At 36.2% G+C, this 22,868-nt stretch overlaps 1 protein-coding gene across 2 annotated transcripts in view; it reads left to right on the forward strand.

The window, feature by feature from the left end:
* Positions 1-22,868, forward strand: part of MAGI3 (membrane associated guanylate kinase, WW and PDZ domain containing 3) — a 219,073-nt gene that overhangs the window by 152,290 nt on the left and 43,915 nt on the right. For both annotated transcript variants that reach the window (XM_010968506.3, XM_074370220.1), the window contains exons 5-8: positions 3,142-3,316; positions 6,699-6,778; positions 14,738-14,795; positions 19,062-19,156. In XM_010968506.3, coding sequence (XP_010966808.2) covers positions 3,142-3,316; positions 6,699-6,778; positions 14,738-14,795; positions 19,062-19,156 — 408 coding nt within the window. The remainder of the gene's footprint in view (positions 1-3,141; positions 3,317-6,698; positions 6,779-14,737; positions 14,796-19,061; positions 19,157-22,868) is intronic.

Below are 22,868 nucleotides of genomic sequence, written 5' to 3' on the forward strand. Positions count from 1 at the left end.
ACTTATCCAACATAAATGAATAACGTGTAGTATGTCAGATGGTGCTAAAGAGAAAAAGCAGAGGAGGAGAAGGATAAAAAGTAGTGGTGGCCACGTTTTGCAATTTTAGATAAAAGTGTCAGAGAAGAACTCACTGAGAAGAGGACATTGAAAGACGTGAGGGAATAAGCTCAAAGTATCTTACAAGAGAACGTTCCAGCCAGAGAGAATTATAAGTACAAATGCCCTGAGGTGGGAGCGTGCCGGCATTATTCAGGCAACAGCAAGGAAACCAATGTAGCTGGATACAATGTGGGCGATACGATATACATGGTTGGGGCAGACTGCTGGAAGGGGATAGAATAGAACAGTAAACAGTGAGGTCAGTCAGATAATGATTGACGGCAGTGGTGGAAATACATATTATATAGGATCTTAGAGGTCATTGGCAGAATTCTGCTTTTTATTCTTAGATGAGAAGCCATTATATGGTTTTGAGTAGAAGAGTACCATGATAAAACAGGTCTGACCAGGCTCGTTCTGGCTACCATATTGAGAATAGGCAGTAGGAGGGTAGTATTGGGCATAAACAGGGGTGCTAGTTAGGAGGTTATTGCAGTAATTTAAGTGAAAAATAGTGGCTTAGACCTAATGAAAATATGAGAGGTAAGAAGTGGCCTGAACCAGTAACATTCACTGACAGACTGGACATGAGGTATGAGAGAGCAGAGTCAAGGATCACTCCAAGGGTTTTAACCTGACTATCTAGAAGAATGGAGTTGCATGTATTGAGGTGAGAAAGGTTTTATGAGGAGTCAGTTTGGGTTGGGAAAGGGAGCTCAGGTTGGGATATTTAAGTTTGAGATGTCCATTAGATACACAAATGGAAATGTCATGTTTGAAGTTGGATTGAAAAGTCTATGTTCTGGTCTAAAGATACATGTTTGGACACCATCAGCCTATAGAGCTTATATAGCAGTGACACTGCATGAGATTACCCAGAGGGTGAGTGTAGAAAGAGAAGAGGTCCAAGGACTGAGCCCTCAGAAGGCACTCTGATTATATGGAGACTAGGGAGCCCAAGAAGAGCCAGTGAGTTAGAAGGAAGACCAGGAGAGTGTAGTGTCCTGGAAGCCAGGGGAAGAGAGTTTCAAGCAAGGGCATGATCCACCATGTCAGAAGCTACTGATAGCTCAAGCAAAATGGGCGCTGAGAATTGATCATTGGGCTTAGCTATGTGGAGATGATTGATAGATCATCCTTGATAAGAACAGTTTTATTGATGAGAGATCAAAGGATTGTTGGAGTCAGTTCTAGAAATAAATGGAAAAATGAAAACTTCTTCAAGGAGGTTTGTTGTAAAAAGGAGAGAAATGAGATGGTTGCTAGAGGGGAAAGAGAATTGTTTAACTTCCTTTTAATGAATGGAGAAATAACTTGTTTTTATGTGGGTGGATATGATCTACTAGGTAAGAAAGATTGGTGACGAGAGAGAGTTGCTGTGGGCAGGAGGGGTTAGAGGTATCTGCTAGAAGCACAGAGAGTTCTTCCATAGTAATGGTAGGTGGAGTAAAGGGGCAGAGTTGCTGTGTAAATACGATGGTGGGAATTTGTGGAAGTTCTCTTCTGCTTGCTTCTCTTTTCTCTGTGAAACAGGAACCAAGGTCATCAAATGAGATTAGGGATGAGGCAGAAGTAGAGAAGGAAGGTATGAAATTGTTATCCAGGGGAGTGTTAGGGTGAATGAACTAAAGAAATGCCCTATGATTGTCATACATCATTGAATAACTTCTTGCGATTAGTGATCATGAATTAAAAGTGAAATAGTGTTTCCTGTGTTCACCTACATGTACTGGCAAAGAGTAGATGGAGAGTGAGATTTAAGCAGAATTATAGTTCAGTCAGGCAAGTATGATGAAGTAAGGATGGGACAGAGAAATCAGGAGTATTTACAAGGGAGTGACTGTAGTGGTTGATAATGGAATTTAAGTTGGGTAAGTAGGGCAGTGCAGTGGGGACATGGCTAGGGCATGGATGGAGGTGAGGAACAGTGAAAGGTAATAAGTAGTAGGATTAATGGATTATAGAACTTGATTGGATAAATGATGGTTGGAGTGGAAGTACTGTAAGGAATGACATATAATGATACCTAAGGTCTCTTCTAAGAGTCTCTGATTCTGAGGCATTGCCTGCAGTTTGGAGTTATTACAGTTATATTATCTTTTAAGCTCTAGAAATGAGGTTTTGGGTTTTTTTTAAATTTTCTTTCTTTTAAAAATTTTTGTTATGTTTTTATTTTATTTTATTTTTAGAGGGGATAATTAGGTTTATTTATTTATTTATTTTAATGGAGGTGCTGGGGATTGAACCCGGGACCTTGTGCATGCTGAGCAGGCATTCTACCACTGAGCTATAGCCTCCCTGCTAGAAATGAGTTTTAAGTGCATAAATTGTGAACTCCCTAGAGAGTAACCACATTTTAGTATTCTTAACCTACTTGTGGACTTTCGGGCTCTGAAAGGATTTTAATGTCACCAACAGAGAATTGTATTTAATAACAGGAAGTCTATTGAGTTTAATTTTTTTTAATTAGTATTATTTTAAAGGCACATGTTAAATGTGTACAAGACAGCTTGTTATAGCAGTTAAGAGCATGGACCACTTAAATTCACATCCTAGTTTTCCTGGTTATTAGCTGTGTAACCTTGACAAAATTAACTTAACCTTTCTCTGCCTTAGTTTCCTCATCTATAAAATGGCAATAGTAATAATATATACTCACAGGGTTGCTGTGAGGATTATGAGTTAATATTTGTAAAGTGCTTAAAGTAGAGCCTGGCACATAAAAGGAACTATATGAGTGCTGCTGTGATGGTTATGGTTAGTATTATATTGATTGACATATGTTTAGTACACACGGAATTGATTCTAGTGTTGTTTTTTGCTTCTTTCCCAGACTAGTATCAGAGGTGTTATACAGGGTTAATGTCACTTAGGCAAATGGAAAAACAAAATCAAAATGTTTATTTGTTTTCTCAACAATTATAGCAGAATGTGAACATAATAGACAAGGAAATTTGCAATATACTTTGGCATTTTGTTAGAAATAGGGCTATTTGAAGAGAATATAACTACCTACTTTTCATACTTCTATTTAAATAGCAGAGAACAGAGAGAGGCATTCTGAGTCATCTGATTGGATGAAGACCGTCCCAAGTTACAACCAAACGAATAGTTCCATGGACTTTAGAAATTATATGAGAGATGAGAATCTGGAACCACTGCCCAAAAACTGGGAAATGGCCTACACTGACACGGGGATGATCTACTTCATTGAGTAAGCAAGTGTCTGTATCTTTTCTCATGTGCCCTGTCACTGTGAGACTTGTCCTTAAATTTTTCTTGACCTCATTTCACAAAGCTTCCATTTCTTTTCTATTTCTTTAAAAATATTTTTCATGCAAGCTATAGTTGATTCTTAATCTATTTGCCTGGATGATATTTCATTTTATTTGATTTGGATAAAGGAATAGTGTATTTGACCTCTGGTTTTATAAAAACAGGAGGACTAAAAGCAGATTTATCACTAATAATGAAAAATGCAAGGAATAAAAGGTATTTTGCTTTGCTCTTTTTTTTTTTTTCTAAACCTTTTGGGTAGATTGTCCAACTTAATGAGCATTTCATGAATTACCAGCATTTGGAAGGGGGCCATATTTTTTTATCAGAGCTGAATATTTTCAGACCTAGAGTTTGAGTTTAATGTATTCAGTTTGAGCTGAATGTATTTAAATAGCATAGGAGGAAAATATCACTGATCCTTAGAGCAAATGATACAATATAAATTCACAAAAAATAAAATTACTCTATGGAAAAGCACTATTAATGTAAATATATTTATAGAGATATAGGGTACCATATGTATTTACACAACTTAAAATTTTACATTGTTTGTGCCTGAGAACAAATATTATATAAATAATTATACAAATATATTATACAAATAATTTATTAGAAGTTTGATTATGAAGTATTTATATTCCCATGTAGCTATAATTCTCTCTAAAGTAGTTTTCCCAGAGGTAAAATATGAATTTAGTAAAATCATAGACTATAATAAGTAAATAACAATTAAAATCTTATGGGCTGGACACTATACCCAAAGAACATATATTTTCTCGGAAATGAATTAGGGGTAGGAGACTTGAATCTGTTTCCTCAGTTGGTCCCAAATTCCACAGTCTTCCCATAGAGTGAGCATCTTGCTGTACAAAGTGAGATTCTAGTGTTTAAAAGATATAGATTTTATAGACATGGTGTTATTTTTACCATATATATTACCTTATTAATTACATTATACATTTAGGTAAACATTAATGATCAGGATATTACAAAATGGAAAAGTCAGGTATGCTCTTCTCTGTGGACAATTTAAGGGATTTTTTAAGAGTAATTTTGACTTTTGACTTTGATGCTGATTTTAGAACTAAATCCTCAAGTAGGATGTAGAGTCACTAAAAGAGACCAGGAAATCTGTAGAAGCACATTATGAGACATTGAATCTGACAGTACTTCACCTTGCAAACAGAGATAAGTTAGCACATTCTGGGGGCAGGGGAGAGAATTTATAAAAGAAATGTCTTTATAGGTGAACATTATTAAAATGTATTAAAAGCCTAAATATAAGATCTGAAACTATAAAACTCCTAGAAGATGCAGAGGGGAGAAGCTTCATAACAATGAATTTAGCAAAGGCTTCTCAGATATGACACCAAAGCCTAGGCAACAAAAACAAAAACAGATGAATGGAACTGCATCAGACTTTAAAACTTCTGTGCAGCAAAGGGAAACAATCAACAGAGTGAAAAAAGAATCTATGGAATAGGAGAAAATATTTGCAAACCATATGTCTAGTAAGGGATTAATATCCAGAATATAGCTGAATATTAGGTGCTGCTAGATTAAAAAAAAAAAAACAAAAAACTCTCCTGTTTGCTGTAGCTAATGTGTTTGGTCTGTGTTACTGCTGCTGTTAAATCATGAGTCTGTAAGAAGAGAATATTAATACAGGTCTACAGTCTTTAGCTCTTTTGTTTTGGGTATAGCCCCCATGGGCGTTCCTTTACCTTGGGAAATATTGAGTAAAATCCTAGCAGATTGCCTACATCTGCTAATTTAGCAGTAAAATTTTTTTATCTTTGGATCCAAAATTAAGCTGTTCTGAAGTAGCAATTTTGAATTTGGTTTAGCTAGATATGTCCATGATTTTTTTTTTCTTCTGTATGCTCCTAGGCCTCTTTAGAGTCCTGGTCATTTTTATTTGGCTAAAATTGATATAACTGGTTTTAGTTTGGGGAAATTATCTCTTTGACCGAATGGGTAACACAGACTTTCAGAAACAATCCCAATTTCTCTTGCTTAGATTGTTCATTATTCAGCTTACAAAAAAAGTGTTCCTACCACAGCCTACCAACGAGTATCATACCTGGCAACGTGTAGGAAGCGACTGCCTAGCTCGCCCTGTAAGTAGCTCAACAGTTAGAAAAGGTATAGAAGATGTGATTTAGTCCTTGAAGCCACTGGCTTCATTTCCTCAAAGTGGTCACTGTGGAGATGAGTGAGTTAATCTCAAGCTGAAGACACCAAGAAGAGATCATTTGTTCACATTGTTATTCTCAGTGTTTTGATAATAACTTTAGATTTACAATTTGTTGCCTTCTTATATATTTTCTTCTAGGTTTTTTCTTTCTTTAATGTCCTCATATTTGAGAGACTTAATATGATAGCAGTATGATAGTTTTGTTTTAGCACTAGTATTAACTGCATGGTGACCTAATCGGAAGCAAACAGACTTTCCTCTTTTTTTTTTTTTTTTTTTCTTTTCAGTTTATTTTTTAGGGGGGAGGTAATTAGGTTTACTTATTTATTTTTAGAGGAAATACCAAGGCTTGAACCCTGGACCTTGTGGATGCTAAGCATGTGCTATGCCCTCCCCCACCCAAGACTTTCCTCTTTCAAAATATCTGTGGCCTATTTCATAAAAAGGGGCGAGGGGCATCTTTTTGTTCCACCTTTTTTTCCCCATTAAATATATGACCCATATTGACGAAAACTTATTTTTGTAGAGTTGGGTTTTACTGTACCCATCATTTTTACTTGCATGTTGCAGAAACAGTCTCTTGAAAACTTTCTTTTATTTTATTTAACTCTATTTTATTTTAAAGAGTCCTAGTGAGGACTGAGGCTCTGTCCGACTGTTCATCTCTGTATTCCCAGGCCCCAGCACAATGCCCACACATCACAGAAACTCGAGAAACAGTGTTTTTTGAAGGGAGAGAGGAAGGAATTCAGCCAGCAAGTAAACAAGGTTTTCAGGGCAGCTTTTTTGGCTAAGATAATGCACAGTATGGGGCCATGTGCCCACCCTTTGAAACATTTTTGATGGCTTAAATAAGCATCTGTTTTTATACACTTGGCATCTTGTCCTTTCTTTAAAGTCTTCATTCTCAAATTAGTGTGCCTGGCATTACCCTTCCTTTATGACAGTTTTGAAGTAATAGACTGAGAACAACAGGACTATTGAATCAGAGGGATACAGATGAAGCCTATAGGAGATAAATTTTCAAACATATATCTTTTAGTCACTTTTCATCTCTGCTTTTGAAGAACTTTCCTCTGTCCTTATTTTACTGTTTCTAATTGAAATCTTTATTCTACAGCCACAATACCAAGACAACCACCTGGTTGGATCCTCGTCTTTGTAAGAAAGCCAAAGCCCCTGAAGACTGTGAAGATGGAGGTAGAGATTCAGAAGCCTTTTATACCATACTTATTCTCTTAATCCCTTCTTGCTCTTCTGGTTTAGACAGTGAGTTTTCCAAAACCCTAGACAAACCATAGAGTGCAGAAGCACATAAGCAGTGGGTGGATATCATCATCAAGTGATTCTGGTCATTATGTCATTGCATCTGATTTTATAAGACTTTATTTCTCCTCTTTTTTGAGAACTATACAATTAAATCCTTAAAAATTTTTTTGAATAAAAATAGATTTGCCATTTATTTACATTTGTTTTAAAGACAAACTTTTAAAACTCTAAATAAATATTTTAATAAATTAGGTACATTCTCAACCACAGGGTAGACTCATCATGGGTGTTAACTCCTCAAAAATATATTTAATTTAGGATCACTAGTATCTCTAATCCTTCAACATTTAGAGCAGCAAGAGAAACTCAGTGAGAGTCTCTAATATACCCCCACTCCACACACAATTTTTATTGCTTAGTAGAAAAATTATTTCTCTAAGAGTCATTAGATAATAATGCTTGTCTGCCTTCTGTATTACAGGTTCTCTTTAGTAGTATAGTCTTACAAAGAGGTTTAGAATTTACCCCAACCAAAATGTTTGCTGTACCTTCTTGAATATAGGGTGTAGATGAATAAAATTTGTGTTCATTTTGTATTATTCATCAGAAATTATTTACCGTGGTTAAAAAATGAGTGGATTAGAATGAGATTCAGATAATCCTCCTAGAGATCGAATGCCGATTTATGAAAAAAATTTAAGCAGAATTTATACATACTTTGTTCAGCATGATCAAAATATTAAGAATTTTTCTAGGGCTAAACAATTCAAAAGTGAAATTATTTAAAATTTATTTGTATTTTTAAAAATTGATACCTTGGAGCAAATCTACTGAAAGATGTACAAGTCTCTATGCTAAAAACTACAAAACATCACTGAAACAAATTAATGAGGACTTAAAATAATTAAAGAGATATGCTATGTTTATTGATGTACTGTATAGATTGGATGACACGATATTGTTAATAATGTCCATTCTCCTTAAATTGATATCTAGATTCCATACAATCCCAATCAAAATTCTAAAGTCTTTTTTAAAGAAACTGAGAAGCTGGTTCTGAAACATATAAAGAAATTCAGAGACTCTAGTTAACCAATCTTTGAAAAAGACAAAAATAAAGGATTTAGGCTGCCAGATTTGAAGACTTACTATAAAGATACAGTAATCAAGAGTGTGGTATTGCCAGAAGGATAGACAAATGGATCAGCAGAACAGGACAAGAGAATCTAGAAATATGTGGTTACTTAATTTGCAGCCAAGGTGCCAAGTCAGTTCAATAAGGGGGAGAAAACCTCTAACAAATGGTGCTGGAACAACTAGACATTCATAAGGAGAAATGAACTTCAACTATACCTTACTCCATAAGCAAAAATTATTATTTAAAGCCTAAGAGCAGGCAAACTCATCTATGCTGTTAGAAGTCAGAAAATGAGGGGGGAGGAGGGAGGTGGGATGAATTGAAATAATTCTCTGGAATGGTGGATATGTTCTCCACCTTGTTTGGGGTGATGGTTATACAGGCTCATGCAATTGCTGAAACTCTAATTTTATACTTGAACAAGCACTTAAACTGACTTTTTAATCATTGAATGAGCACCTTCTTCTTCCAGAAACCAGCCTTATTCCCTGTGTCCGCCTGGCTCATACCTGCTTATCCTTTTAAGCTCAAATCTAAAGTATAATTTCTTTGTAGCCCCCTCTGTCATTCTCTTCCAGGTCAGAATTAGGTGTTCCCTCCTCTGTGCTCAGCTGTACCATATGCATTTTCCTATTGTAGCACTTACTACGTATTGCATTGTAACTAGATACCTATACTCTGTGAGAGCAATGATTTTGTCTTATCTATATATACCCCTTCAGTAAGGACTTAAATATTTGGAAGGAGGGGAGGAGGGAAAGAAAGGAAAAAAAGGAAAGAAGCTATTCTATCTCCTAGATTATTTTGGCCATCCTTTTTTGTTTGTTTGTTTTTACTTTTTTGGGGTGGGAGGGAGGTACTTAGGTTTACTTACTTATTTTTTCAGTTTTAGAGGAGGCACTGGGATTAAACCCAGGACCTTGTGTATGCTAAGCTTGTGCTCTACTGCTTGAGCTATACCCTCTCCCCTGGTCACTCTTCTTGAAAATGTTTTTTAAATCTCTTTAAGGTTCTAGGGGAAGCAATAAGTAATAATTCTGTCTTCATTTACTAATTAGGAGTCAGTAGAGAAATAAGACACAAGAATCAGAGATGAGGTTAGAATGCCAGCCAATAAGTGAACATGGCTTTAGCTCTGCCCCTATATGGCTTACCATTTTTACCCTACAAGAGGCAGACTTAAGCACTCAACCTCTGGTCTCGGTGCTCAGCTGTATGCTTCCTCCCACAAGGCAGGCATGGTGTATAGACGCAGTTACACCCTCTCTGCAGGCAGGCTGACATCCAAAACAGCAAGAGATTCCAAGAGGCCCTGAGCCAAGCATATTGAATTCATTCTTTAAAACTCACCAGTCAGATAAGATATTCTTTCTTCCTTAGAAAACGAAGTAAAGGGGCTCAAAGAAACTCAAACTGTTCCTCTGGATGAATGTGTCTCTCTAATGCTCTTTACATGGGTGACTGTGTATCTCGGTTGGCCCAAGACTAACCCAGCTTATTCCTATTGTCCCAGCATAATTATTAGTAGTGTCCCCTTTTACTTTCAAAAATGTCCACATTAGATGGTCATCTTGATTATATCTTTCTTAAGACAGAGCAACCAAAATTATACTCAGCATTCTGGGAATGTTGAAAACCTTTGACTGTAAGGGCTACTCTCTCACCCCCATAACTGGGTATGCCTTTCTAACATCACCTGTATTTCCCTGTGGGGACCCAAAAATTCGGAACCTCTAGCCTGCCTATTTTATGCTCAGCCAGTCTTTGCCACTTTTGCCGTGTACTTTGTCTCCTCCCTGAATAGGGGAGAAATAGCCCCACAATAGGCTATGTCCAGACTAGACTATCTCTAACTTACTGACAGTCTCCCTAGTCCTTTGCACAGAGTAGATGCACAAAAGGGGATAGTAATGATAATATTTTAAATATAAGTTTTTATAGTTCTAAGATATTGTTTGCATCCTGCTGGACATTTAAAATCTTCTAGAAAAACCTTACGGTTTCTAAAACTTGCCGTTTTCTCCCCAGTCTTCTGATATTCAGAATCTGTGTTTTTATACCGTATCTGATGGTTTAATTGATGTACATATTTATTATCCACTCAAATAAAATAATGAATGTTTTAGTTAAATGGTTATCATAAAAATTCAACATCAGGAATCCATTTTGCTCTCAACCCACCCATTTTCTCTTATGATGAAAGAAAGATTACATTTTTTACTAAAGGCATTTTTACTAAAATGTATTGAATGTCGATGTCATTGTGGAGCTCAGAGAATGGTAAAAGAAAATTATCAACTGAATAGAGCTCCACAATGAGAAAACAATTGTAATTCACATATTTAAATAAGAAAAATCCTACTCTGGGAAGAGAAAAGAAAGAAATTCATGGGCTTTAGAACCAGTCAGCTGCTTGATGTGTCGGAAATAGTTCTGCCTTTTGAATCAATTTTAGCTTCTAACATAGAAAAATATGGTTAAGTCTTTCCTATCTCAGCAGTAAATAAACATATTTCCTCTTGACCTTACTTCTCCTCATGGTTCTTACACAATTTTTTTTCACAACCAAGCTTCCAGGGGGAAAAAAAGAGGAAAAAAAAAAGGCTATCTCATCTTAAGGGCTCCACCTTTTATTTTACTCTTCAATACTACAATGTGCTGAATTTTGCCTCCTACCTTTTGGAGTGAATCTGCTTTTCTTTAGGGTACCAGTCATCTTCTGCTTGATAGCAGAATTTGGTGAGCTCTTTTTAGCACTTACCTTTAGTCCTGACAGTTTATAAAGCATTTGCTCTCTTCTATCTTCTTTGACACCATCCCCCTGACTATTCTTACTTTCTCTGCTTCTTAAATTGTTAATGTTCCTAAGCTTCTGTTCTCCATCTTTATCTATTCACAGTTTATCTAGGTAATCTTGTCCACTGCCATGGCTTTAACTGCAGTGTCTCCCAAATCCTTATCTTCCTACATCTTTCTTTTGAAGAGGTTCATATTTCCAAGAGACTGTTAGATATCTCTACAAGGATATTGCATAGCCCCTTGAATGTAACCCCTCCCAAACTGAGCTCAGTCTTCCGTATACCTGCCCTCAACAAATGCCTTCACATCCTCCCAGTTCTGTGAGCCTAAAACTGGTTATCATCCTCAATTCTTTCCTTGCCCTGTCCTCTTCATTGCAATTAAGTACCAAGTTCTGTCAATTCTGACTTTAAAAAACCTGCCATCTCGTAAGTGTCCAATGGTGCTAGGCACTTTTGACATATTATCTGTCTCCTAAATGCCTCTAAATCCAAATTAATACCTCTGTCCTATTCCCACAGCGATTTTCATAGTAGGTATCCAGCAAATTATCAATGTATCATTTTCATGCAAGAAGAGCCATTAATCTGGGAATCATCTTGGCTTCCTCCCCTCTTTTCTTCCGTCAACCTTCATGTTAGTCATTGAGTCCTATTACTTGGACTCCCTTGTCTCTATTACCCAGTCTTTCTCTGTATTTCCACTACTAATGCCTTAGTTCCAGCCTTCCTAATTTTTTAACTAGACTATTAATGATTTTCTTGTTTGTCTGCCTTGATTCTCACTACACACCATCTATTTCATTTTTTATTGCTGCTGCCCATAATCTTTCTCAAATATATATTTAATCATGTCATAGTCCAGCTTAATCAGTTTCACCATTGTCAAAATAAAAGACCAAATTCCTTAACCCAGCACTCCAGAAATGTGATTTGGTGCTTGTTTAGAAGACAAGCCCCCTTGTATACAACCTTCACTCTAGTGCAATCAGATTATCTGTAATTACTGAAAATGCCAGGCATTCGTAATGCCTCAGTGCTCTTTGATCTGTGGAATGGCTTCCCTCTCCCTAATCCCAATGCATTCTAAAACTGCTCAAACATCACCCTCTTTCAGAAGGTTTTTTTGATAACTGCTTTACCAGGCAGTTGGTGTCACTGCTCTGCACTCCCCCAAAAGCTTGTGTTTATCTTCATTGTATCGTTGATCTCTTCTATTTTCATGTTTAGACTGTGAACTCCTTGAGGTCAAGAACTGTGTTCTGTTTCTAATTTTTATTTTTGCATGAGGAAGAAAAGGAAGGAAGGGGAAAAAAGAAGGAAGAAAGTGGATGAATTGATCCACTGGTTAGTGTAGAAAATTGTTAGGCATTTCAGTGTTGCTTTTATTACCTTTATTTACGAAAGTGGGCAAATAATAACCACTTCTTTATCTGCATGAATCTGCCCTGCAAAAAAACTGGCTAATGTCACTAGTAAGGATGTAAAGTGATTACTACAAGTTATCCAGAAAATAAGTTACCAATTTGTGTACTCTCCTAAAGAAAGGGCTGTACTTTATCTGTTAGTTGCTAATTGCTCTAAGTGCCAACTAAAGCGCTGACTCAACTTTCATGCTAACATTGAAATGTGTTTATGTTGATCTTTTATTCTTATTAGGCATTAATACATCCTTTTTAGTGAATTTTTCAGATGTCAAGTGGAATGTTTCAACTGTCTACAGTTCCTCCGATTCTTCCAAATTTTCTAAAGACATCACATAAATTATTGTGGTACAATTGTAGAATTCATCTTTACGCAGCACAATTGATTTCCTGTGCTATTTCAAAAAAAAGTCTTACTAAAGAAAAATATCTCTTTTGTGGAAGATCCCTAATTATAATGCTTTGGTAATATTATTATAGAGCATTTTTCACAGATATAATCCAACAGTTGCTCTTATCCATGTTAACCGTTACTTGGTGTGGACTTAAAGAAAAACGCACAACATGAGAGCTGTAAGTTGGAGGTTTTTTCACTACTCAGTAGCTCTGAGGGACTGCTTCGAGAGGTGAGGAAAAGCCAGATATATATGAATTTTTTGGCTAGGAAATAAATGTAGTCAAGCATACATCTTGGTAAAAGATGACTGCTAATCACCAAGAACAGCTCTCTCAAGTTAATGGTCTTAATACTTTTCTACATACAGGAAGATGCAAGGATCTGGGTTCATTGAAATTCTTCCTGCGATATGTATCTAATTATCTAGGGGCCCATTTATCCAAATCACAGAGTGCCTCATCCCATTTTGTTTTGTTTTCATTCTGAATTCTTTTCACGATACACTGTCCTGCATGACTGCAGTGGGTTGCAGCTTAACCCTTGTAGAAATGGCTGATGAACAATGCTCTTTGTTCTTCTATGGCTCACATGGGTCATAAAATATTGTACCTGCTTAATTGGTGATCGTTGGCTTCATAGCTGTGGAGAATCAAAGTGAACTGAAGTGCATCCCAGTTCTTCTCAGTTGTTTTGATGTGTTTTCACATAGGAGTTACTCAGCTATACTCATCTTTTCCACTTCAGATATTTCAGCCTGGTCCTTCAAAGGAAAACCACAAAAACTCACCAAGCTTCAGAATCACCAATTAATATACATACACAGGAAAAAAAAATATGCTGGAGAAAAGGGGTAGAGGTGATTCAAAGCTTCTCATCAAGAGGCTTGTTATCTGTTCTCTCCTTTTATTCTGAATGTGGAATAATACTTTTTATTAAAGCGTAACAGTTTGTCTAGCTTATCAGGTTCCTTACAATGGAAATTTTACATCATACTGTAGCTAAATGATATAAAATTGGTAAGTCCTTTGATATTTCCTGAGCCTGTGTCCTGTCTAGCATGTCTTGTGTGTGCGTGCATGTGTGTGCGTGCATGTGTGTGTGTGTGTGTGTGTGTGTGTGCATGCACACACACAGATATACGTGTTTCAGTATAGCAGAAAAACACTCTAAAAGAAATTGAAAATAAATAGGTAGGTCATCATAGTGTACAACTGTAGGTTTTTTAAAAATTCTTTCTTGCTGGGCTCCTGTGTATAATTGATAGCACTAAAAGCCACCTGCGAGGAACATTCCTGCCAACTTAATCCACGTCTGACAAATAAAGTGATTCTTCAGCAGCTTTACTTTGGAAAACAGACAAAGTGGGAGGGAAAGAGGATTCTTTCTTGACAGGGTCAGTTTATGTTGGAAAGACCAGACTTTTTTTTTAATTATCAGAAATTCAACTACCTTTAATTTTTCTCGTTCTATTTTATTGGTCCGTTACTTGGAATAATACAGAATAACCCTACATAAGATTTTTCTTTGTTACCAAGCACAAGTAGAATTTCTACACAAGGCACTGTGGTAGTTAAATCAATTCTCCTTTGGTTACTTAGATCAAGTTAATGCAAGGGAAAGTAGATATTTTCTTAGAATTTCAGCAAATCTAGGTTGCCCACTTGAAGTGGCAAAAATCCAAGGCTGGACTTTCCTGTGGGGAGAAGTGGGTCAGGATTTGATAGCAGGAATAATTGACAGATCTTTTGTAGAATAGTGAAAAAATTAACCAGCAGCTGCTCCTTGCATTGAACTATAGGGTGTGTCTCACATCAGCTCTATCAAGCTTTTTAAATGAAAGAAATATAGCAGGTGATTTCTTAAATAATTAGCATTTTTATGGCTTGTGATTCTAATAAACACCTTTGAGTTTAAAGTCGCCTTTTGTTCTGAGCTTCTAATTACTTGCTGAGACACTCACTCACTTTTGAAGAAGATCCTCAGACTCAAACCGTTTGTTCTTTGAAAGTGAGCCCTCAGCTTTCTGTCTCCCACATATTAATATAATGAAATAAAAGACACACATTCACTCGGTAAATTCGGTTCTTCTTGGTTTTGAAACTGGAATCTCACTCAATTCTTTTTTATTTGCAGAACTTCCTTATGGCTGGGAGAAAATAGAGGACCCTCAGTACGGGACATACTATGTTGAGTAAGTGTCTTACCTCAGTGAATGTTCTCCCAAACGTTTTCCTTTCATTGCACACCATTCAGGGATGCTGAATGCAGCACTTTATGCTTCTGCAAGCCAACTTTCGGGTTTTGCCACCAGGGGAGTGAGAAGATAGGGACAGTGAGCATTTATTTCACTGACTCTGGGCTCCCTAGAAGTTGGCTTTGAAGTAAGTAGAGAGAGCTGGGGAAACTTGCCCAGATGATTAATAGCTGGATTGTTATCATTACTACCACAGCCTCTAAAGAGAAAAGTAGTAGATAGAAAACTGAAATAAGGGCACTGGACTAGGTGAGCTATTAAGGTCACTTTCAACACTACACCTGCATGGTTCTGAAGCAGTGGAAGGACTTTAAGGGTATCGTACCATAATGATCCAGAGTTTTGACGTATATGATTAAAAGCGTTCTCTTTTTCATGGAGTTAATCAAAGAAAACTTAGTATTCTTCTGGAGGGTGAAAGTTGCTTCTCACACAGCTGTTATGGTTAAATTTAAACACAAATCTGTGTTGGAATAGAGCATCAGACACCTGCCTGTGTTAGCCAGCGAAATTAGGATAACGCCAACATCTAATTTTTCTTTCCTTTTCTTCATTTATCTAACTGCTACATTGTTGTGATTGCTGGGATTGCCTTCTTTCCAGATGCTGTAGATAGAATTTTTTTAAAGTATATTTTATTTCATTTATTTCTAGGGGGGGGGAGGTAATTAGGTTTACTTATTTATTTTATTTTTAGAGGAGGTACTTGGGATTGAATGTAGATAGAATTTTGACCTCAGGCATTTAGTACCAGGCAAATAATTGCATCAGAAACTACTTACCTGGAAACTAGGAATCTGCACCAACTGCCTAGGCAGTGAGGGCAAAATGATACTATTACCTGGAAAAATAGCAGACATGAGAATCTTCTAGTCTTACGATTGCTTATTAGTTTTTCATCACTTTTTGCCGTAAACCAATGCCACTTCCCTAAAGTAAGTAACTGAGTGCTGTTGTAACTCTTAACCTTTAATGTGTAAGTTGTTACTTGAGTCACTGTGGTTAGAGATTTTTGGAATCATTTCTTAAGATCTAACTTGTACCCTAAGAAAATGATGCAGTTTGACCCTTAAATATATAAATTAACAGTGTCACTATTTTGGTACCATTGAAAGGTTATGTTATGGGGGGAGGGTATAGCTCAGTAGTAGAACGCATGCTTAGCAAGCACGAGGTGATGGGTTCGATCCCCAGTACCTCCAGTCAAATAAAAAAGTAAATAAACCTAATTACCTCCCCCCCAAAAACAACAAAAACAAACAAAAAAAGAAAGGTTATGTTAATTTAATTTCCATTGTGTTACTTAATATCTTTCTGATACTGTAATGGGAAAAGTATACAGCAGCTCTTTTGTTACTTTTTCTAAAGCATATTTAGTGTTAAAAGGAGAAAAACATTTTTCAAGTCAAAGGGATATTTGAAGGCTAGGAGAAAAGAATTTGGGGGATATTTTCCCCCTCTAATAGTCTATTTAAATTGGGTTTCAGTCAACTATTATTTGCCACTAACACTGCTGAACATTTCTGAGATAATGATTCTCATCCTCATTATCCATTCCAAGTGAATTTGAATACATGGTCAAGAGGTGAAAGTCATTTGCCTATGATAAAATCTTGGGCTAAAATGATCTGATTCTCATTAAACAAGGATGTACTAATATTGAAGCAACTTGAGGGCAAATCCTGAAGTGACCTGCTCCCAGCTGTCATGGAGGTATGTGAAATAGCCTGATTAGAAGCAACAGCAGTGGCAGCGATGTGATTTTGTATGATTGTTCCCAGAACGAGCTCATTTTATAAGAGGGTAATTTATTAGATTAAGAAAGAGCAGGCTGTTCTCAAGATGCACATTAGTATGGATTCAGCTGAACTTTGTGGAGTGTGGCTTGATTCCCAGATTAGTTAGGCTTTGAATCTCAACTATAGTAATCTGCAGTGAGTTTACTGATGGAGATAAAAAGCTGTTACTTGAATGGCTACTCTTTGGCTCTCTTAGTTTGTCAAACCAGATGGCACAATGATTGCTTTTGGCAGGAGCCTTGTAGTAGTAACACCAACTGCAATGACAGGTCTTTTTGGTAAGTATTTATTTTAGAAGATGAGATTCTGAAATGGATTAATTAATTTTTGAAAATAAAATTGTTCCCAAAATTTAATGGCAAGCCTTCCATAAGATTGCTTATATATTTAGAAATGTCTTATTTTATTGAATTAACCATCTTGATGCAGTTAGGTGACAAAGTCAAAATATACATCTGCTTTAATATCTCAGCTCTTCATGAAGCTTAATGATCTTGTTTGTTGAGATGAAATCTTTAAATCCATATATTATACACAAAATTTCAATACAGAGGAGATTGCAAATTATTTGTTATATTATATATTTAATCATGCTTGTTTGGCACCCTTGTTTAATTTATCTGATAATCTGTTATATTCTCTCTTACTTCCCATAGCTAGTTATATAGAAAACAAAATCTGTTAATATTATGGGTATAAGTAACTAAATGAAAAGGAAAGTATTCTTACTGTTTTGTTTTGGGGTTTGGGTGGCATTTTAATCTGGGTAGTCTAAGGTGACAGATGCAATTACTCCTTTCACTAAAATCTTACATTCTTTTGTCAGCGAATTTTCAGGAAAAAGATTACTCATTTGCATACTTCTACTCTCTTCTCCCACGCATTACAAAGAGTATGAATACAAATTACTACTTTTTTATGTTCTAATGCCTGGGTGGCAAAGTGAGTCATTCTTGCAGATGACGTTAAAGTGAGCCAAGGTTCTTTCTAAACAGGTTTATTCTTTTTCTAAGTGTCAGTTTCTAGTTGTTTTATTTTTTCAAGAATATGTAAAATATCAGTACCTAATACATAACTTTTAAAAACGGTACCTAACTTAATACCAAAGATCTTCTGTTTCACAGAGGGTTAGACAGTTAACTCAATTGATAAGGTACCCCCTCATAGTATGAAACAGAAACATGTTTGGGTTTTAGTGAAAGCAGAACTCAATGTCAAGTAGAACTTGCCATATTTAGAGCCCTGAAACTAAAGAACTGTCTGTGGCAGAGTAGATAATGCCTGTAGAAGCATAAAGGCATAGAGAGGCATACTCAGAGGCTAGCATACCTTGCCATAAGGGTTTTTGTTTTTTTTTTTCGGTCCCTGCTGCCCCCTCCTCCATCACCATGAGTGTTCACAAATGGCACAGTAAATATCCAAGTTTTACAACTACTTACATATAGATTTTGTAATTTTCAGCCCATCTGAAGACAATCATAATCTGAAACTCTCATGATTTGATGTTTAATTATTGGTATTCACTCATGTCACTTGTTAAAAAGAATTCTACTGGAAAATGCATAGTTTTTGGCTAAAATCTATTTGTACTGTGGAAGCACTCGAATATAATTCTCCTTGCTTCTATGTATTAGATATATTTGTGATCTCAGACATCTTTTGTACAATAGTTGCATTCTTAACCAACTTACTTAACTGACCTCCGGAATAACCAATGCTCAGTTCCCTCATAAAACATGCTCTTGTCCATAGTGTATTGAATACTGTTGGCTAATATCCTATCCCCTTAGACTTAGGTTGTAATTCTGTAATTAATTATTATATATTAATATATAATAATTATTATATAAAATATAATATATATTATATATTTTGAAGAAATTTAAGTGTGAAAGAATTGTTCTGTGATACAGTTTGGTAAAGGCTAGTCACTTTCTTAGTTGCTGCTACATTGATATGGATGAGTCAGTTGGAAAAATAATAGTAAAATTCCAGAAGACTTCTTCAGAAGTGTCTTGACAGCTGTTTCACTTTAGAGAAACTTGGATGCTTCCTACCATTAACTGCCTTTAAAAAAATTAACTGGTTAATTATCAACAGTTCTGATAATATCATGTATGAGGGCTTCTACTATGGTTTGGGAAACTGTTATTAGCTACATTGGGAACGTTTGTAAAGAAGTTATTGTAAATATTTAGCAGCTTTGACTTCTAGGCATCTTCTAGGCCCTTCTTTAGTTTCCAGAAGCCCCTTACATGATGACCTTTCAGTGTCTTTGGGTTCCACAGCTTAAAGGTACATATTTGTCCCTTAACCTTTATTGATGGAACAGTATGATGGTCTATTTTAAAATACGTAATTCTTTCCTATTAAGCTGAAATGCACATTTTTCTACATTTTACAGTCACCTTAACCAGAAAACCCAGTTTGAAAATCCAGTGGAAGAAGCCAAAAGGAAAAAGCAGTTAGGACAGGCTGATACTGGGTCTTCAAAACCAGGTAGAACTTTTACCTTTATCTTCTCTTCTAAAATAACGTGTGAAGTTTATATGCTGAAATAATGGAAGTGAGTTTAAATTTTTTATTGTCAGGGCTTTGAAATTGAACAGAGGTCTAATTTATGTCACTGTAGAGATATGAATAATCTGAATAAAACATCCAGACATTTTGAAAATCCTGAGATATTTTTCTCATGCTGCTTATAAAGAAAGTATGAAATTGTTGGGAGAAGGGATTGAATAGCTTTGTTGTGGGTTTGAGATTTTTATGTGAAGACTGGATTGTTTCCTGGTGTTTAAGGCTAATAAGCCAATATGAAATCTCTAATTCATTATGAGCATCTCCCAAGTTAATTGCTTACTTTAACATCAGTAATCATTCAGGATTCTTCATTAACTGCTATGAACAAATACTAAATAATAAATAAACCCACTATATTATTTGCCTACATCATTGATTCTCAAGTGGGATGGCAGGGTATTAGTAATATCAGATCATTTCTGGAACATTTGAAAAATACATAGGTCCTGAGATTTTGGTAAGCCTAGCCATGTGTATTTTGAAAGAGCTGCCTGGGAATTTCTTATATCCTACTCATCCTTCCTCATTTCCTCCCCTCTAATTCTTCCCCCTCTGGTCATTAATAACCAGCAGTCTCTATGGTCATATTGTATTAATCTAGTAGATTCTTCACTTCTGTTGCCAAGGAGAGAAACAGTTTTTTCTTATAACTACTTTTTAAAAAACATAGCCTCTTCCCTTAAGTTTTGCATTTGATTTAGCAAACCTTTTAAGTTAACAAATATTTTTGAGCACTTACTGTATACCCAGTGCTTTGCTAAGCACATGGTATTAAAAAATGATTAAGAGTAAGAGAGGTCTTGCCCTCAAGAGTTCAGTCTAAAACAGGAAACTAATAGTTACAATATATGGTGATAGGTGCTATCCTGTACTAGTAGTTAAATGTGCAGGGGTGGAACAGGTTTGCATTCCACCTTGCATAAGTTTTATAAACTCTTTGTGTCTGTTTCCTCATCTATAAAGTAGGAATAATAGTTGTTCTTACCTCTTATGGTGGTTCTGAGTATGCAAATCAGCACATGTAAAGTGCTTACAAATACACATCTGGCACACGGTGACCAGTAAATGATGGCTTTCATTGTTATTAACAGAGATGTACAAGGTACAGTGGTGGCATAAAGAAGGGAGTGCTTAACTTTGTTTTGGTAGAGGAAGTCAAAGGGGCAAGAGAACTTGCAAAACAGACATATTTGAACTGGGTCTGGAAGTGTCAGGAAAAGTTAAATCAGGCAGATAAAAATTTTAGAAGAGCAAGAAGGCATACCAGGTAGAAGGAACAAAATACATAAAATCATAGAAGTATGAAATGGTGGTCCAGGGGTCAGAGGACAGATACAAATGTCCAGAGCATAGGGTATTGTAGGATAGTAATGAGGATGAGGTTGTGAGGCTAGGCAGCCATGAGAGGAGATGAGTTTCAAAGAGAAGTTGAGTGTTTGTGTCACATGGTGCTGAAAAGTCAAGAAAGGTGAAAATTGGAAAGTATACATTGGACTTAACAATATGGAGGTCAGTTGTTACTCTAGCAAGAGCCAAGGGAAGAATGAAATAAAATTACAATAGAATAAAGAGGGGATGGGAGGTATAGAAGTGAAGACAGTGGGTTTAGCTAACTATTTTGGTAGCTCTGACTGTGAAAGAGAGTAGACAGAGGACATGACCTGAAAGAGAAACATGAATCCCCATTTTACACATAAAGAAGCAAACTTTAGTAAAAATTAAGCCACTTGCTTAGAATCATAGTGTCAGGCTAGAATTTGAACCTAGTTTTACCAACTTCAGATTCACAGTTCTTTGTGTTATAACATGTAGTTCTGAATGCCCGTGTCTTCCATGGCACATATCAAGGGAGATCTTCTCTCCCTTATGAACTCTAAGCTCCTTGAAGGCAGGAACCATGTGTTTTATTAATTTAGATAGCCAGGCATTCTCCTATGAGCTGGTCATTAAAAGGAGAGTAATAATTCAGCACTGGTCTTTCAGGAGCTCACAACTTAGTCAAGGAAATAGACACATAATTTTAGTACAGTATCATAATAGAGATGTAAACAATAGTGTTGGAACAAAGGAGAGAGAAATTAAATCTGACTGTGGGAGAGAAGGAAAGGCTTCCTAGAAATGATAGAAGTTATGTTAGTCCTTGAAGGATAATAGCTACCATTTGTAGAGATACTGAGTGAAGTGCTGAACTAGATACTTTATATACAGCATTTCATTTAAGCCTCAAAATACTGCTGCAAGGTTATTAATAATATTTTCCCCATCCAGATGCCTTGGTGGCATCGAGTTACAGTTGTCTAATGAGTCCATCTAAGGGATATACTTGCCACAGGGACAGAGGTAGTCAGGTTTGTGAACCTCCTTCCTTAGACAGCCTGTATGGGTTTGTGTTTATCTACATGTATTGGGCACTTACTATTTGCCAAGCATTGTTTCTCATGCTTTGTATGTATTACCTAATTTAATCCCTGTAACAATGCCATGAATTAAGTACTATTATCTGCATTTTATATATGAGGCAACTGAGACTTAAAAAGGTTAAATAACATTCCAGGATCACTCAACTAAATCACAGAGCTTGGATTTAAAATCAGGACTGTTAGACTCAACGATAGTTTCTTTCTTCCTTTCTTATTCTCACTTTTCTTATTTTTCCTTTTTGTTGTTGTTGTTTTTCTTACTTTTTTTTTATTTGGGGGGAGAAGGTAATTAAGTTTTTATTTTTTTTTTTAGTGGAAGTTCTGGGGAACTGAACTCAGGACCTTGTGCATGCTAGGCAGACACTCTACCACTAGGCTATACCCTCTCCCCATTGCTTTTCTATGATAAGATATTATGATAAGATCTACTTCTGACCAACTTTTAATTGGCTTTGGCTGTTTTCTTAGTAGTTTCTCAAATTAGGTGTTTACCAGAACTTTCTCTCCCTCTTTACTGTTTGCGTATCTTGGAGCTCATCCCTTATGGGCTGATTTTCTGGTGTAGCTCTCGGAAGCCAGTCTTATCCTGATATTCATGGGGACTAAAGCATGGGATAGCTCACCAGAAATATCTCAATATTTGATGTAAAAATGAGAAAGGTACATTTCATCAAAGATATTTTTCTCAAGTGCCTAAGTACACAGTAGCTAAACAAATGATCTTATCTACACAGTCTGATGGGCAGCCCTAGCGGGCAGTCATCATTAAGCTGAATAACTGAATGGACTTTGAGCATGTCAAATAATTTTTTTAAGTAATATTTTATTCAGAGATGAGCTGCTAGTTAGAATGTCAGAGGCTCATCAGGAGCTCAGCAATGCCCAGAGGTATCACCACAAGCAGGCTGGCTGTCCGCATTCAGAGGCCTCACAAAATGGTATTTACTGCGGTGGCTGCACTGCTGTTTGGAGTCTAGTTCTCTACTTTAAGAAGCCCAAAAAAGCTATTTTTTTTTTTTTTTTTTTAGTGTCAAGTACTTGTATTTGTAAGAAATCAGAAAATCTGGGGAGAACGTAACAAATAAAGTAGACCTATTCCCACCCCACACCTGTCTTTATCAGTATTTCCAGGGCTGCCCTGTCTCTTAAAGGAGCCGTGTACGTACTGCATCATCTATGCAACCATGCAGAGCAGACCCAAGGATTGCTCC

This window comes from Camelus bactrianus, chromosome 9 (assembly GCF_048773025.1).
Source record: "Camelus bactrianus isolate YW-2024 breed Bactrian camel chromosome 9, ASM4877302v1, whole genome shotgun sequence".
In the NCBI taxonomy this organism is placed as follows: Eukaryota; Metazoa; Chordata; class Mammalia; order Artiodactyla; family Camelidae; genus Camelus; species Camelus bactrianus.